Source organism: Euprymna scolopes, chromosome 15 (assembly GCF_053919585.1).
Source record: "Euprymna scolopes isolate OS-2025 chromosome 15, ASM5391958v1, whole genome shotgun sequence".
NCBI lineage: Eukaryota > Metazoa > Mollusca > Cephalopoda > Sepiida > Sepiolidae > Euprymna > Euprymna scolopes.
Genome location: NC_136496.1, coordinates 127,309,510 through 127,324,031, shown reverse-complemented (window position 1 = coordinate 127,324,031; position 14,522 = coordinate 127,309,510). Strand labels below are relative to the sequence as shown.

The 14,522-nt window shown below is 30.5% G+C and overlaps 1 protein-coding gene across 1 annotated transcript in view; it reads left to right on the top strand.

Moving 5' to 3' along the window:
- Window positions 1-14,522, top strand: part of LOC145294126 (glutamate--cysteine ligase catalytic subunit-like) — a 178,851-nt gene that overhangs the window by 117,350 nt on the left and 46,979 nt on the right. Inside the window, exons 10-12 of the mRNA XM_080141230.1 lie at window positions 1,022-1,134; window positions 2,972-3,064; window positions 12,820-12,913. Of these exons, the coding sequence (XP_079997356.1) occupies window positions 1,022-1,134; window positions 2,972-3,064; window positions 12,820-12,913 (300 nt within the window). The remainder of the gene's footprint in view (window positions 1-1,021; window positions 1,135-2,971; window positions 3,065-12,819; window positions 12,914-14,522) is intronic.

Below are 14,522 nucleotides of genomic sequence, written 5' to 3'. Positions count from 1 at the left end.
ATTGAAAATTAAATTTTAAACAAAAATAATTAAAAGAATCGTTTTTGGCATCAGAAAATAGGCACAAAATTTTCCCTTTCCATCCCAACACTAGTGGGTATATTTGCTGATGACACCATGCTCTATTCTCAACATGTGAGCAAAACAAACGTACACATATACAGAGCAATGTCCTAATTCTTAGAAAACTACTTTTCGTCTGTAATGGAATGGGGCCAAAAATGGATAGTTACATTTAATGCTACTAAGACAAAACTCCTTTCCTTTAACAATTACATGAAACCTTTCTAACCACCAATTACTATGGCTGATAGTAATCTACCTGAGAGTCCAACATTCAAACACTTAACATTCATAGGTAATGTGAATTGGAACAAATACATAGAAGATACTGCTAAGTCTGATGCAAAAAATACTTCTCTCACGTGCTAGTGTTGTATTATCGCTACAAAGTCATCATTCGCCCATGTGTGAAGTATTGTTGCCATATTTGGGCGGATGCACAAACTACTAGTCTCTCCCACTGTGACAGGGTCCAAAGCAGAGCCTATAATCTTATAGGTCCACATCATCTATCATTGTCCCATTGCTGTAATATTTCATCCCTGCACATGCATTATTAAAAATAGTTGTTCATATTATTATAATTATTTTTTTTTTAATTTCTTATCAGTTTGTTCAAGTTGGGGATGGGGCATCCTACCAAATGCTAGACATTAATCTGTTATTTCATACATTGCAACCGAGAGATCTTTTTAAGATTTTAACCATCCCTTTAAGTGCAATTGTTTTAATCTCTCTTGCACTTGGTTCACCAGGTATATTTTCTGGGTAGTTTTTGAAATTCTATTTTATGAATCTAGTTGCTCCTATAATTACTGGAATAATGGAGATCTTCCTAAAATTCCAGTTTCTTTTCATGTCATATGTAAGACTTTGGTATTTCATTATTTTACCCTGTTTATGATACCAAAAATATTGCAAGAAAACCATTTCATGATTTGACTTTTAATGTTTGCAGGTGTTGAGGATTTGTTTGCGAAACACATTGCCTATCTCTTCATTCGCGACCCAGTTTATTTACTTTCTGAAAATTTGCAGCGGGACGGTAGCAAAGATACAGACCTTTTTGAGGTAAGATTATTTTAATTACTAGCAGACTGCTCGGGGTTGCCCGGTCTTACAATACACTTAAATCTGATATTTTAATTCATACAGATTTCGTATTATCATTTTTAGAGCCAATTTTCTGTTGATTATTATATTCTACCTAATATATAGTAATGATTCCAAAAGTAAAAATAAAAATATATATAACTCGGGTGCTATTTAGAATTGAAACCAAAACATATAGCTCTCTACCATCATTGTTACCCTCTGAGCCACGCCTTTACACATATAAAAAGTTTAAAAAAATATAACGTTGTTAAACGTATACATGTATATTTGCACATATGTAAAAGATACACGTTTAATCGACTTACAACTGATAAGCTCCATTTTTTTTTCAATTTTGACTCCTTAGCAGCTATTTTTACCAGCTAAAAAACAAATTTAATTTATTCCACAGGTCCAAATCCACTATATATGAAGTTTCAGGTCTGTAGACAAAAATAGAGGAGTTTGGTAGAGACCGTTCCTAACACAGACAGACGAGATCACTTATATATATATACAGTGTATCACAAAAGGTAGTACACTCCTCATATTTCTGCAGATATTTAAGTATCTCTTTATGGGACAACAAAATTGACAAAATGACACTACGACACAACGAAAAGTGGTCTGTCTGCAACTTTTATAACAGAGCTGATTTATTTCCCCCTCAAAATAAGTCAAACTGTAACCATTAAAAGCTAAACACCTGCCAACAAAAATGAGTACATCCCTTATGGAAAGTTGTTAATATTAACATGCACTATGCCAATTGTCGATATTTTGTGCGGCCACCATTATTATCCAGAACTGCCTTTACTCTCCTGGGCATGAGTTTATCAGAGCTTGACAAGTAGCCATTAGAATGTTCTTCCACTTTTCAATGACGGCTGATAGATGATGATCAATGATAGACATTTAATATTTTGATTTTTGTATATTTTTATTTTATTTTATTTTATTAATTTTATTTTATCGTATTTCATTTTATTTTTGTATATTTTTACTTTATTTTATTTTATTTATTTTATTTTTTTTTAATCTTATTTCATTTTATTTTTGTATATTTTGACTTTATTTTATTTTATTTATTTTATTTTTTTTTAATCTTATTTCATTCTATTTTTGTATATTTTTACTTTATTTTATTTTATTCATTTTATTTTATTCATTTTATTTTATTTCATTCTATTTTTGTATATTTTTACTTTATTTTATTTTATTTATTTTATTTTATTTAATCTTATTTCATTCTATTTTTGTATATTTTGACTTTATTTTGTTTTATTCATTTTATATTATTTATTTTATTTTATTTATTTTATCTTATTTCATTGTATTTTTGTATAATTTTACTTTATTTTATTTTATCCATATTATTTTATTTTTTATCTTATTTCATTTTATTTTGCATATTTTTAATTTAATTTTATTTTATTTATTAATTTTATCTTATTTCATTCTATTTTTGTATACTTTTACTTTACTTTATTTTATTTATTTTATTTTATTTATTTTATATTATTTATTTTATTTTATTCATTTTATTTTATTTATTTTACATTATTTATTTTATTTTATTTTATTTATCTGATTTCATTATGTTTTTGTATATTTTTACTTTATTTTATTTTATTTATTTTATTTTATTTTCCTTAGTTGATGAGAAAAGCACCCTCTCCCCAGTGGATCCCGTAATTCTCTGGTGGACTTGAATCTAATGGTTTTTGTTTTCTCATATGGAAATCCGGTTTGGATTCATACAATGTTTTTTTATCCTTCTTCTTTGTTAAATATCTTTAATTCTTCATTGTAGAATATCCAGTCGACTAATTGGCAATTTTTAAGGTTCAAGCCTCCACCTCCAAACTCTAACATTGGTTGGAGAGTAGAATTTCGACCAATGGATGTAAGAAAATCATTTTATTGCACAATTCTGTTTTTTTTTTTTTTTTTCAAATTTAATTTATTAAAATCAATAATTTCGTTTCTACTCTTAATATTATATTTTTATTTTCATTTTTAAAATAACTTGAAGAAAAACCGTTCCAGGATAAAAGCAATTCCCCAAAACAATTAATAATTTCTCACCACTTTTATGCACTCTCACTAATATCAAAATAACGATTTTATTAAAAAATGATTAAAGCCTGTTGCCGGCATTGCAGGAACGTTGTTGTACACTATCTGGTCTAAAGGTCGAGTGTTGACGTCACACTCTAGTTGAAAAACAGTTCCAAAAACTGATAAAGAAATTATACTACAACGATAGCTTGTCCTGAAAAGGACACATAAGATCGCAAGTGTTGTAGTTTGTAACTTGTCCTGAAAAGGACAGTTTGTCATGAAAAAAAAGATTGCTTGCAAAATATTGGTCGGATTAAGAGACGTTTATTAATGAATTCAGTCTTGGGCTGGTAGAGGGCAATAATCAGGGTGTAGCTGCAGACTAGACTGATTGATTTAACAGCTACACTGTATATATGCACTGCACAGTATGTTTTAGCAGTGCATATGAACGGCAGATGTTGTAGGTGACAAATTCTTGGCCAAAAGAAGGAGGAGAAAGGCATAGAGAGCTGAATATATCTCTGGCCAGAGTCCGACCATCCAAGAGATATTTTCTTTGTTTGAAAAAATTAGTACTTCACTAAATGGGAAAATCATACTGGGACTAACCTGTTTGAGGAAAGTAATATTCAATATTACCTTGAGATAAACGCCTTTGGATTATCTCCAGTGGATATCTCAAATAATCAACTGTTTGACTAGGGAATTTAATCAAATAGCCGACAAAGTCACGTGAGCATATTAGCTGATCATATGGACTAGTTTAGTTAGTGAAACAGCAATAAGCTAGACAGAAAAATAAATGGAGCCAGTAATTTGATATGGTCCTGTGTTAGAAGATCAGATATAAGTCTATATCTGATTAGCAATTGACAGAATCCGTAAGACCAGAAATAAAGATTATATTATGTTCAATAGGTTCAAAAGGGTCTAAAAATAAATTTAACATCTAGTTTTGTTTAAGGTGGAAGAGCTGATGGAACAAAATAACAGAACCTGTTTGTTATTAAGGCAGTGTCAAAACCGCCCACAACCTCATATATATATATATATATATATATATATATATATATATATATATATATGTATATATATATTGTATTTCTCTTTGTCAGTCTGTCTATCCGTCTGTCTGTTCGACTTTTTCTCTGAAACTATTAAGCTGATCTGTTAGGGATTAATAAAAACAAGTCACGACAATATCACATATATTCTAGAAGTTTGCCTTAAAGCACTCATCCACAGTCATCCGACTATAACGTTTGTCCGTCTTTAACGGACTAAAAATCTAGTATATCATTCAAACATGGTAGTGTTTGAATATATGGTTAAGTGTTAGTTTTACTCATATATAACTGCTTCACCGCTCACTCATTTTGCGACCAAATTTCAAACAATTTTTACAGTTCATAGGTCACCTTATCAGCTTTATTTTGAAAAAAAAAAAAAAAAATTTCAATTTTCGTTCAGTAAAACAAAAGTTATAATAAAATTACTGGTGTTCAAAAGTTCTCAGAATATGTAAGGAATGGAGAGACGTTTTTTTTCTGATTAGTTGTTGGTTACCATAGCAACCAAATCTGTTTGCCCACCTTGCAATGTTTCCATTCGTTGCGCGCACATGTTGTTCACGCTGTCACCACGATTACGTCGATTCAGCTACTACTGCCATTTCACCGCTTTCCCAATCTGTCACTGAATAATTCACCGTCGCTATGTTCAATCGCAAAAAATTTGAATCTGTTATGTTTACCCCCCTGCTCGCACCCCATCAATCGCCAAACTTGAAAAAATGCTAAGGATGACATGTCTCGTTGAACGCTATGTAGCCTAAAATGGTGCTCATTTTACGTTAAATTTATATAGAAAAGTGATTTCCCCGCCCCCACTCTAAAAGGTTAAATGTTATTTTATTTTTATTTTTTTTTTATTTTTTTTTTTTTTTTGTAATTTCTTCTTTCATAAAGGCTGTTTAAACGTATTACGAAAAAAAGGAGATTTTCATGGGGGGGGGTAAACGACGCTGGGTCACGTCATAACAATTTACTGAACGAAATAAAATGTAAATAAGAAAAATAAAAATGTCAATAAAAAGAGGTTTTAAAAATATCAAGTAAGTACCGATAACTCTTATTAAATAATTAAGAGTTATTTCCCTTAACTTGATCTCTCCATATTAGGAAACGACCGAGTCGAGTTAACTATTTTGTTAAATAAATTATAGCGAAGTACGTTAGTCTACAGCAAATAACACGAGGCAACAATAATAATTGAAAGCTGGTTAGTCAAAATAAATAAAAAAAATAAAAATCTGTGTTGCCAGCTTAAATGCTACTTAGATCTAACTTTTAAACATTCTTTTAAAAGCATCAAAAGATAGATTAGAATAGACACAAAAAATATTTTATAGATACATCTTGTATTTATTTTTCTTTAAATAACATAAAATGAGTTGAATCTCTAATGATTGTTTTTTTCTTTTTTTTTTTTTTTTCGTTTTAAAGGTTTACATTCTAATATTTAAGCAATAGCCACACAGCATAGCAAGTAACACTGTATCTATTCATATCAAGTTTCATAATCTATAAATTATAGGGTTTTATTTTGAGGGGTTGGGGCGTCCAATAATAAAATAATTTATAAATGCATAACCAAACATTTGCTTTTTGTAAAAAAAAAAAAAGCAAATAAATAAACAAGTCTTATAGGTGTATTATTTGGACTACTGTTCTTATTTTCAATGGTATCACAAATTTCAATCAAAAACATTTTAAACAACTTTATTTTTGTTGGGCCGCCTTCGTTCCAGTGTATATAAGAGGGAATGAAATAGAAGGATGTTAATAAATGTATAATACCATAAGCATGGACAAAGACGAAGGATTAGAATGTTCCTGAATAGGATAAATATTGTGTATGAATAGGATATTCTCCCTTGACAAAGAAGCATACCTCGAAAATTTGGGAAATTCACGTTATTTTGTAAATAAATATTTTATAATTGAAAATTATTTAAATATTTCAATATTGTCGTTATTCTTTTTACTTTATTGTTTTTTTTTACAAGACTGCAAAACACAGAACAAATTCAAACACAATACTTTTAATATATATATATATATCAGATATCAAAACATTGTTAAACTCACTACTCGTTCAAGCAGCCGCCAATAGCGTAATGGTTAGGAGCCTTGACTGCCGTACAAACGGTCGGGTTTCAATCCTGGCTTGAGGTAGTTGCCTGTCTAGCCGCACTGATGAGCTGTGAAACAGCGAAACAGTACTGTATGTGGATGACTATATATATATATATATATATATATATATATATGAGCAAACAGTTAATGAAATATGTTAAAAAACACTTTGAAATGAGTTAAAAACATATTTAATCTGAAAAGGAAACACTAGATAAATGGATAGTCCTTAATCCGCGGAGTTTCAAAGAAATACTTTCCTTCTCATCAGAGGGTAGGAATTAGCAAAATGCGGGATCGGATTTTGCATGCAGAAGTATTTGATGAAACAACAAATAAGTCAAAAGATCTTACCTGAAAACAAAAAAAGTGAAGCAGAGGGAATATGATTAAGAAAAAAGTGATATTATAAGCTCTATTTCCTATTTGGTTTTATCGAGCTTTTATATCTGGCTGAGATAATTTTATAAATATTAAAGAATTAATATTTATAATTTACTTTAATTTTACCATCTTGGATCATTTTGGTAAATTCAATTGTAATTTTCATTTTATATATATATATATATATATATATATATATATATATATATATATATATGATCATTTCTTTTTAACAAAGAGTATACACTCAGTATATATATATATATATATATATATATATATATATATATATATATATATATATATATATATAGTAATTTATAAAATATATATGGCGATTAAGCTACACTGAATATTCGGCGTTTCATCCACTCTAGGATTCATCAGGCTTATGCGCCTCCTAGAGTGGATGAAACGCCGAATATTCAGTGTAGCTTAATCGCCATATATATTTTATAAATTACTAACTAGCTCTACCTACGTATTGAGCACTTTTGAAGTAAATACTTAAAGTTTACGCATAAATCTATACTTTTGTATATTAATTTTATGTGAGTAAATGAAGTAGTTATATGTATATAAAATTATTAAATACCAACAGACACTAGTATTTCATCCTTTCGAGAATCATCAGTGCAGGGTGTCACGATTAACGCCAGTCGAGAGATTCGAACCCCGGCAACAGAAGTCATGTCTGGCTTCATTAGCAAGGATCTGAACTATTAGGCTACCATCAACTGTGAGAGATACAGTTGAAATTAAAAATTTATTCTGATTAAATGGTTTTAACGTTAGTCAGAGTGATCTAATCATTATATGACGATCTGCATATATCTATAATATAAAGCTGAATGTGTGTGTGTGTGTGTGTGTGTGTGTGTGTGTGTGTGTGTGTGTGTGTGTGTGTGTGTGTGTGTGTGTGTGTGTGTGGTTATAAATAGGCCCCTATATGGTTGACTATTTAAAAAAAAAACTGATTACATATAATGATAGAAGATATATCGAGACACAGGAATGGGTATGTTTGATCTGGCAGCACGGTGGTTCATTAAAATTGTGGTGTCTGCGTTCGCGCCTGGTCCACAAAGTATGGAAATAAAAAATTTAAAATAAAAAAAAAAAAAACCTTTACTAGTGTTTTTGATATAGATGTACATAAGAATACTTTGATAAGTATGTTTTAACTTAAATAGGGATGGTATAATAAAATTGTGGGGTCTGCATTCGCGTCTGGCCTCCATAGAATAGAAATAGGCACAAACTTTAATAAAGACTTTTCATATCTATCTGTGTTAGTATACTTTGATAATTATGTTTCAGTTTGAAAAAATATTGTATAATAAAATTATGGGGTGTTCATCGCGCCTGACCTCCATAGAATGGAAATATGTCACAAAGTTTAACAAGGTTTTTTAATAAAGATCCACAGAATATTGTGATAAGTGTTTCAGTGTGAACAGGTATGGTAAAATAAATTATGGGGTTTATCTATTTTATTTTTACTTTCATCATGTTTTGCTTTGGTTTTGATACCCCCAAATTTGAAGCTATCTTTTTATAACCCTTCCTTTTCATAACCTATCATACTTTCATAAATCAGAGTCCATTTTCTGTAGGCTGTTTTTGAACCCAGTCAGCGACGGGTACTTTTGCTAGTATATATATATATATATATATATATATATATATATATATATATATATATATATATATATATATGAGGAGGAACTTTACCGTATAATTGTACACATCATTCTTCACCTTGATAAAGAAGTATACATGGAAAATTTTAGAAATTCACAAGACATATCATCTTGGTGCGACGCGTTATGTTGATAAATAAATATTTTATAATTGGAATTGATTGAAATTCCTTCAATATTACCATTCTTTTACTCATCTCTTGTTTAATAAGAATGTTCTAAGGGAGATAACTCCATGAGCGAGTTATTTCTCTTTGGTAATGTTTTGCATCTCTCTCTCTCTCTCTCTCTCTCTCTCTCTCTCTCTCTCTCTCTCTCTCTCTCTCTCTCTCTCTCTTTACTATACAGGGTGTCCCCAAAGTCTGGCTACATTATGTAGCCAGACTTTATGGAAGCATCCTGTAGATTATGTAGCCAGACTTTGTGGGCACCCTATATATATATATATATATATATATATATATATATATATATATATATATATATATATATATTAAGTAATGTGATTTATAATTTAAAAGTTTTAAAATTTTTAAAATTTAAAAATCAAAATTTAATTAAATTAAAAATCAGTTTCATAAGAAGGAACAACAACAAAGTCAATTATCTGTACGATCGTTTCGGAAATCCGTGCTTTTTATTTGTGGTATACATGAAGTCACGTAGAATAATTATACATAGTTTTTTTGGTAAGCACGGTCTCCTCATCAGCAAATTTAGGAGGATTTCTATTGAATTGAAAAGACACCAAAAATAAACCTAGCATTAAAAGTAAGGCAGATGAATCTGAAAAATTGAAGTAAAAGGTTTGGATATATTATTATTTCCTTATTAATTTTCTTATAAATTTTATATCCAAACCTTTTACTTCAATTTTTCAGATTCATCTGCCTTACTTTTAATGCTAGGTTTATTTTTGGTGTCTTTTCAATTCAATAGAAATCCTCCTAAATTTGCTGATGAGGAGACCGTGCTTACCAAAAAAACTATGTATAATTATTCTACGTGACTTCATGTATACCACAAATAAAAAGCACGGATTTCCGAAACGATCGTACAGATAATTGACTTTGTTGTTGTTCCTTCTTATGAAACTGATTTTTAATTTAATTAAATTTTGATTTTTAAATTTTAAAAATTTTAAAACTTTTAAATTATAAATCACATTACTTAATATTGAATTAGCTCTAGGACATTTAACTATCGAGCTTATTATATATCTAAATTACAACGAGCATTTCCTGTATTTTAATTAAACTAGTAATTTCACTATTACATTAAAATACACTTAGCTCTTTAGACTATTATTCTAATCTCCTTTAAATTATATATATATATATATATATATATATATACACTCACACACGCACGCGCGTGTGTAACATTAAGGCCACATGTGTGCTACTATCGTCATTTGGATCCTTAGATCTTCTTATTGGGAGTTTTCTAGTTGCATCCCAAGAGAGAATATATGTGGTCAGCCATAGATCAATAGTTAGCACTGGTGTCTTGTGGCAGAAAAGGATGAAGATAGCAAATGTTCCCTTTTATTATCATCGGTACTTATCTTAGTTCAAACGTGAGATAACTCCTGACTGGGAGAATATGAAATGAAGTTAAATGCTTGCACCAATCAAGACTCAGCTAACAAATTAAGCACAGATTCAAAATTATTAATGGTTATTAATCGTTATATCCATTGTAGTTTTTGTTTGTAGTGTTGCTGCTATACCTGTAATCTCCAATTTTCTTTGGGTCAATCTTTTCAAACTCAGGAATTTTTATGCTGAGTTCAATATAAAAAATTTCCTGTTAAAAATATGCACTTGAAGGTCATACGTAACATTAGCCAAAACATTATGAGAATAACATCTAATATAAAAACAATAGTTTTAATAATTCAAATAATCGATTCTCTGGATTATTTGGATTCTTTGGATTACTGTTCTCATCTTGAGATGATATATATGTAACATTAATTAGTTATCTATAACGATAAAATATATAGCATAAATCACATTGGCACACAGATTCCCATCAGATCACTAAAGTTAAGCAACACTGAGCCTGATCAGTACTAAAATGGATGACCATTTGGGAATTCCAGGTGCTGTATGTGCGCTCCGCTTATCTCAGCATTATTTCAAGTCAGTCATGGGCCTCTCCTTGCCACTGGATCCAAGCAGTACCGATTTAGGAGAGGTGTGGTTGGAGATTGAGCAACCCTTGCATCACAATTACATGCTCACCTACCCTTACTAGGGTGTCCATTGTCTCTTGAGACTGAATAGAGGCATCGATAGTGATACGTAGTAAGAGTGTACATCTGAAACAACTCTACAATTGTCTGCAATAAACTACTCAGTAAAATTCAGTTATAAGTGACACTCTTCAGGAGGTTGAAGGCTCAATCCTCAGTGGAAGTGATATAAAGTCGCAAATTAAGACTTGACTGGTTGAACAAGAGCATACTACTGTCATTAAAGTGAAGGGTTTCATTCAAAATTCCATGCAGGTTTCTGAGTTTGAAAGATTCCAGAGTTTGCCAAAACACACCTGAAGAAGTGTCGAGATTACATCAGCTAAAACGTTGTGAAAATAACACTTAAAATAAGAACAGTAATTCAAAAAAATCCAAATTATTATTCCTTATCCCAAAATTCAATTATTATAATCAATTTTCGTCTCAAAACTTTAGAAGCAAAACTGTCTTGTATATAGATATGAATCATTTAAACATCTTCTTAACATGAACACAGACAATCTTGATATCATCAGAAAATCGAAGTTGGTTTTGATCTTGCTTCGTAATTCTAGAGGTGTCTAAATTTTCAAAGTTAACCTTCAAATAATTACTTGATAATCTATATATTAATACCATAGTACCCTTGTGTCATTGTTTCCAGATCATAAATTATTCAATCGGGAGATCCTATTTATTATAAAGGGGGATAAGTGATAACATACTATAAACATTAAAATTAGTATATAGATATTCTGATTTAATGTTTGTAATATGTTATTGCATTCTATCCTCCTTTTAAATAAATAGGATCTCCCGATCACCAAAGACACAATGTAAAGAATTAAAAAAAAATAATGATGTTGCTTTTGAGCCTTATGTGAAACTAAAATATACTTTCTTGTTCTTCTGGCTAAGAGCCAAGGGTAGTATCTGATCTGTCTAAAGATAGTATAATGATATTGTAAGGTTTCCGTTTGTGCCAGATGTCCATACAATGGAAATATGTCACAGACTCCTATAAGGATATTGGAGATAAACCATAATAACCAAATATATATTCTGACACTACATTAACCAGATTAATGAGATGAATACTTTTGCAGTTTTAACAAAAGGGCTACAATAATATCATAGGGTCTCCATTTACACTGAACGTCTATAGAATGCCCAGCAGTAATATATTACATATGAAAAATGCTGCTGTGAAATTTCCACAGGTCTCGCTAGTTATATATGTGTGTGTATGAAACTCAATAATGAAGCACATCTAAAGGCGAGAAAAAAAATGCCGTGAACTTTTTTTTTGTAAGTTGATTTTTAAATCATGCTAAAAAAAAGAGAAGAGTTTCAATCGACATATTTAACAATGCCATTTCAAACTTTTTAAAGGATTTTGATTTGCAATTTCACATCTTTTGCTAATTCGTTTTTTTTTTCATTTTCAAGAGATCTTTTAATTTTTTGCATCTTACATTTTTATTTTTTATTTTTTCAAAACGATTTTTCAAATTTTTTCTTCAAAATATCTTTGTTTTGCTATCTTTGCATCTTTGAAACATCTTTTTTTACTTTTTTGCGTCTTTAAAACATCCTTTTTACTTTTTTGCATCTTTGAAACATCTTTTTTTACTTTTTTGCATCTTTAAAACATCTTTTTCCCCCTTTTGCATCTTTAAAACATCTTTTTCTCCCTTTTGCATCTTTAAAACATCCTTTTTACTTTTTTGCATCTTTAAAACATCCTTTTTACATTTTTGCATCTTTAAAACATATTTTTTACTTTTTTGCATCTTTAAAACATCTTTTTTTACTTTTTTGCATCTTTAATAAAACATCTTTTTTTTACTTTTTTGCATCTTTAAAACATCTTTTTTACGTTTTTGCATCTTTAAAGCATATTTTTTATTTTATTGCATCTTTAAAACATCCTTTTTACATTTTTGCATCTTTAAAACATCTTTTTCCCCCTTTTGTCATCTTTAAAACATATTTGTACATTTTTTCCTCATCATTAAAAGATCGTTTTTTATTTTTTGCATCTTAAAATGATTTTCTGATTTTTCAGAACGATGAAAACATGATAAGTGCCCAGAAAAAAGATGCAGTAAAAGATGGAAAATTTTATTTCCGCAAAGACGTCAAATTCAGCAAAAATTCTTGTACTTATCTTTCTTTGTTCACCATTTTCTGATAGACTTTCCAATTTACATTAGGCAAAGATTATAGAATTTAAATACGAGCGTCAGTCCCAAAATAACATATCCTATATTTTAACTAAAAATAAATTGAAGAGCTACGAAGATGGGAGTGGTACCATAAAGATGGTCGAACTTTTGTGGTCTAGAATTTATTTTTCTACATAGTCACTACAATTCTCAATGCACTTTTGCTAGCAATGGAGCTTGCTTTGTCACTCACATCGCTGTTGTCACTCTGAAATCGATGAACCCGTCTCCTAACTGTGCTGACATCAACTGCATCGGTTTCGCAATCATTCAACAAACACGAGTGAATGTTGATCGGTTCAATATTTTCTGCATGAAGGAATTCAATGATGCATCTCTGTATCTGACGCACATTCATCACAAAGGTTGTTTTCTTAGAGTCTCACACTGTCAATATCTGCAACAGAGAAATGAAACTTTGAAATCATGAATGCATAAGTTTAGTTATCATAATAATACAATTTGTAATCCTTTCTGAACGGAATTAAAAATAGAAGTTATTATTTTTGGAATGCGCCACTTACATGCAGGCATAAGTTTTATTGAATGATGGCCTTTCTCATGTAGGTAGCCGGAAGTTAAGATGGTGTAGAAAAGGAAGGTAAAAAGTTTGGCTGCCATTTTTTCTTTGAGTTGTTTTTTTTTTTCTTGATGAATGGCCTTGTTCAGCTGATGATGAGAGAGAGGACATCTTTCTTCTTTGGCGCCAGGAAATTATCTGTCTGTTATTCACAGTTCCTAAAGATACTGGTTGTAATTTGATCTGTGAGTTGCGCTCAAAAAAGATGAGTGGGCAACAGTGCAATCAAAAAGACCTCTCCCCCAAATTCTACACAAAAACTCTTTCCAAAGACGGAGAATTATCAGTTAAGACTAGTAAAGATCCCAGAAGAAAAAAAAATTATCGAAATATTGTAGTCACGGGATCTGAATGAGATAAGAAAAAGAAAAGGAAAAAAAAGTTTTTAAATATTTTTCTTCAAGATGCCCCCCCCCCCAAAAAAAAACTGCTTCCCTGGAAAAAACAGTACCTGTCCCAATAAAAGAAAAAAGAGTGAAAACAAAATGACACTCCTTTGATCCTTTGTGGAAGCAAAGCTCCCTTCTCCTGGACCATCCCCTTTTCAGCACTCCCTATGCTATCCCTAAAAGTTGTCTCCTCTTTTTCAATGGAAACGGAAATACTGTCTCCTCCCTCACCTCTTCCTCCTGCCACTCCAAATTGAAATTAGTACGCCCTCAAAGCTGATTAGTTACCGTGTGACCCAACCACCTCATAGGGGCTGCTCTCTGCAGAGGGAAGTAAATAATGAGTTTTACAACATTTGTTATGTTGTCGGTTTTACGTAGAGCGAGAGACAGTTACTTGTACAAACGAATGCGCATACATGATAAGAGGGAGACAAGTTCTTCGATGAATGATCAAGAGAATGTATATCGTAGCTGTCTATATAATAGACGTTTCTACGTTTAACAGGTCGGGTGATGATGGTATGTTCAACACTTGTGGAGAGAATATGTAAAACAGTTCATTTTAAACGAC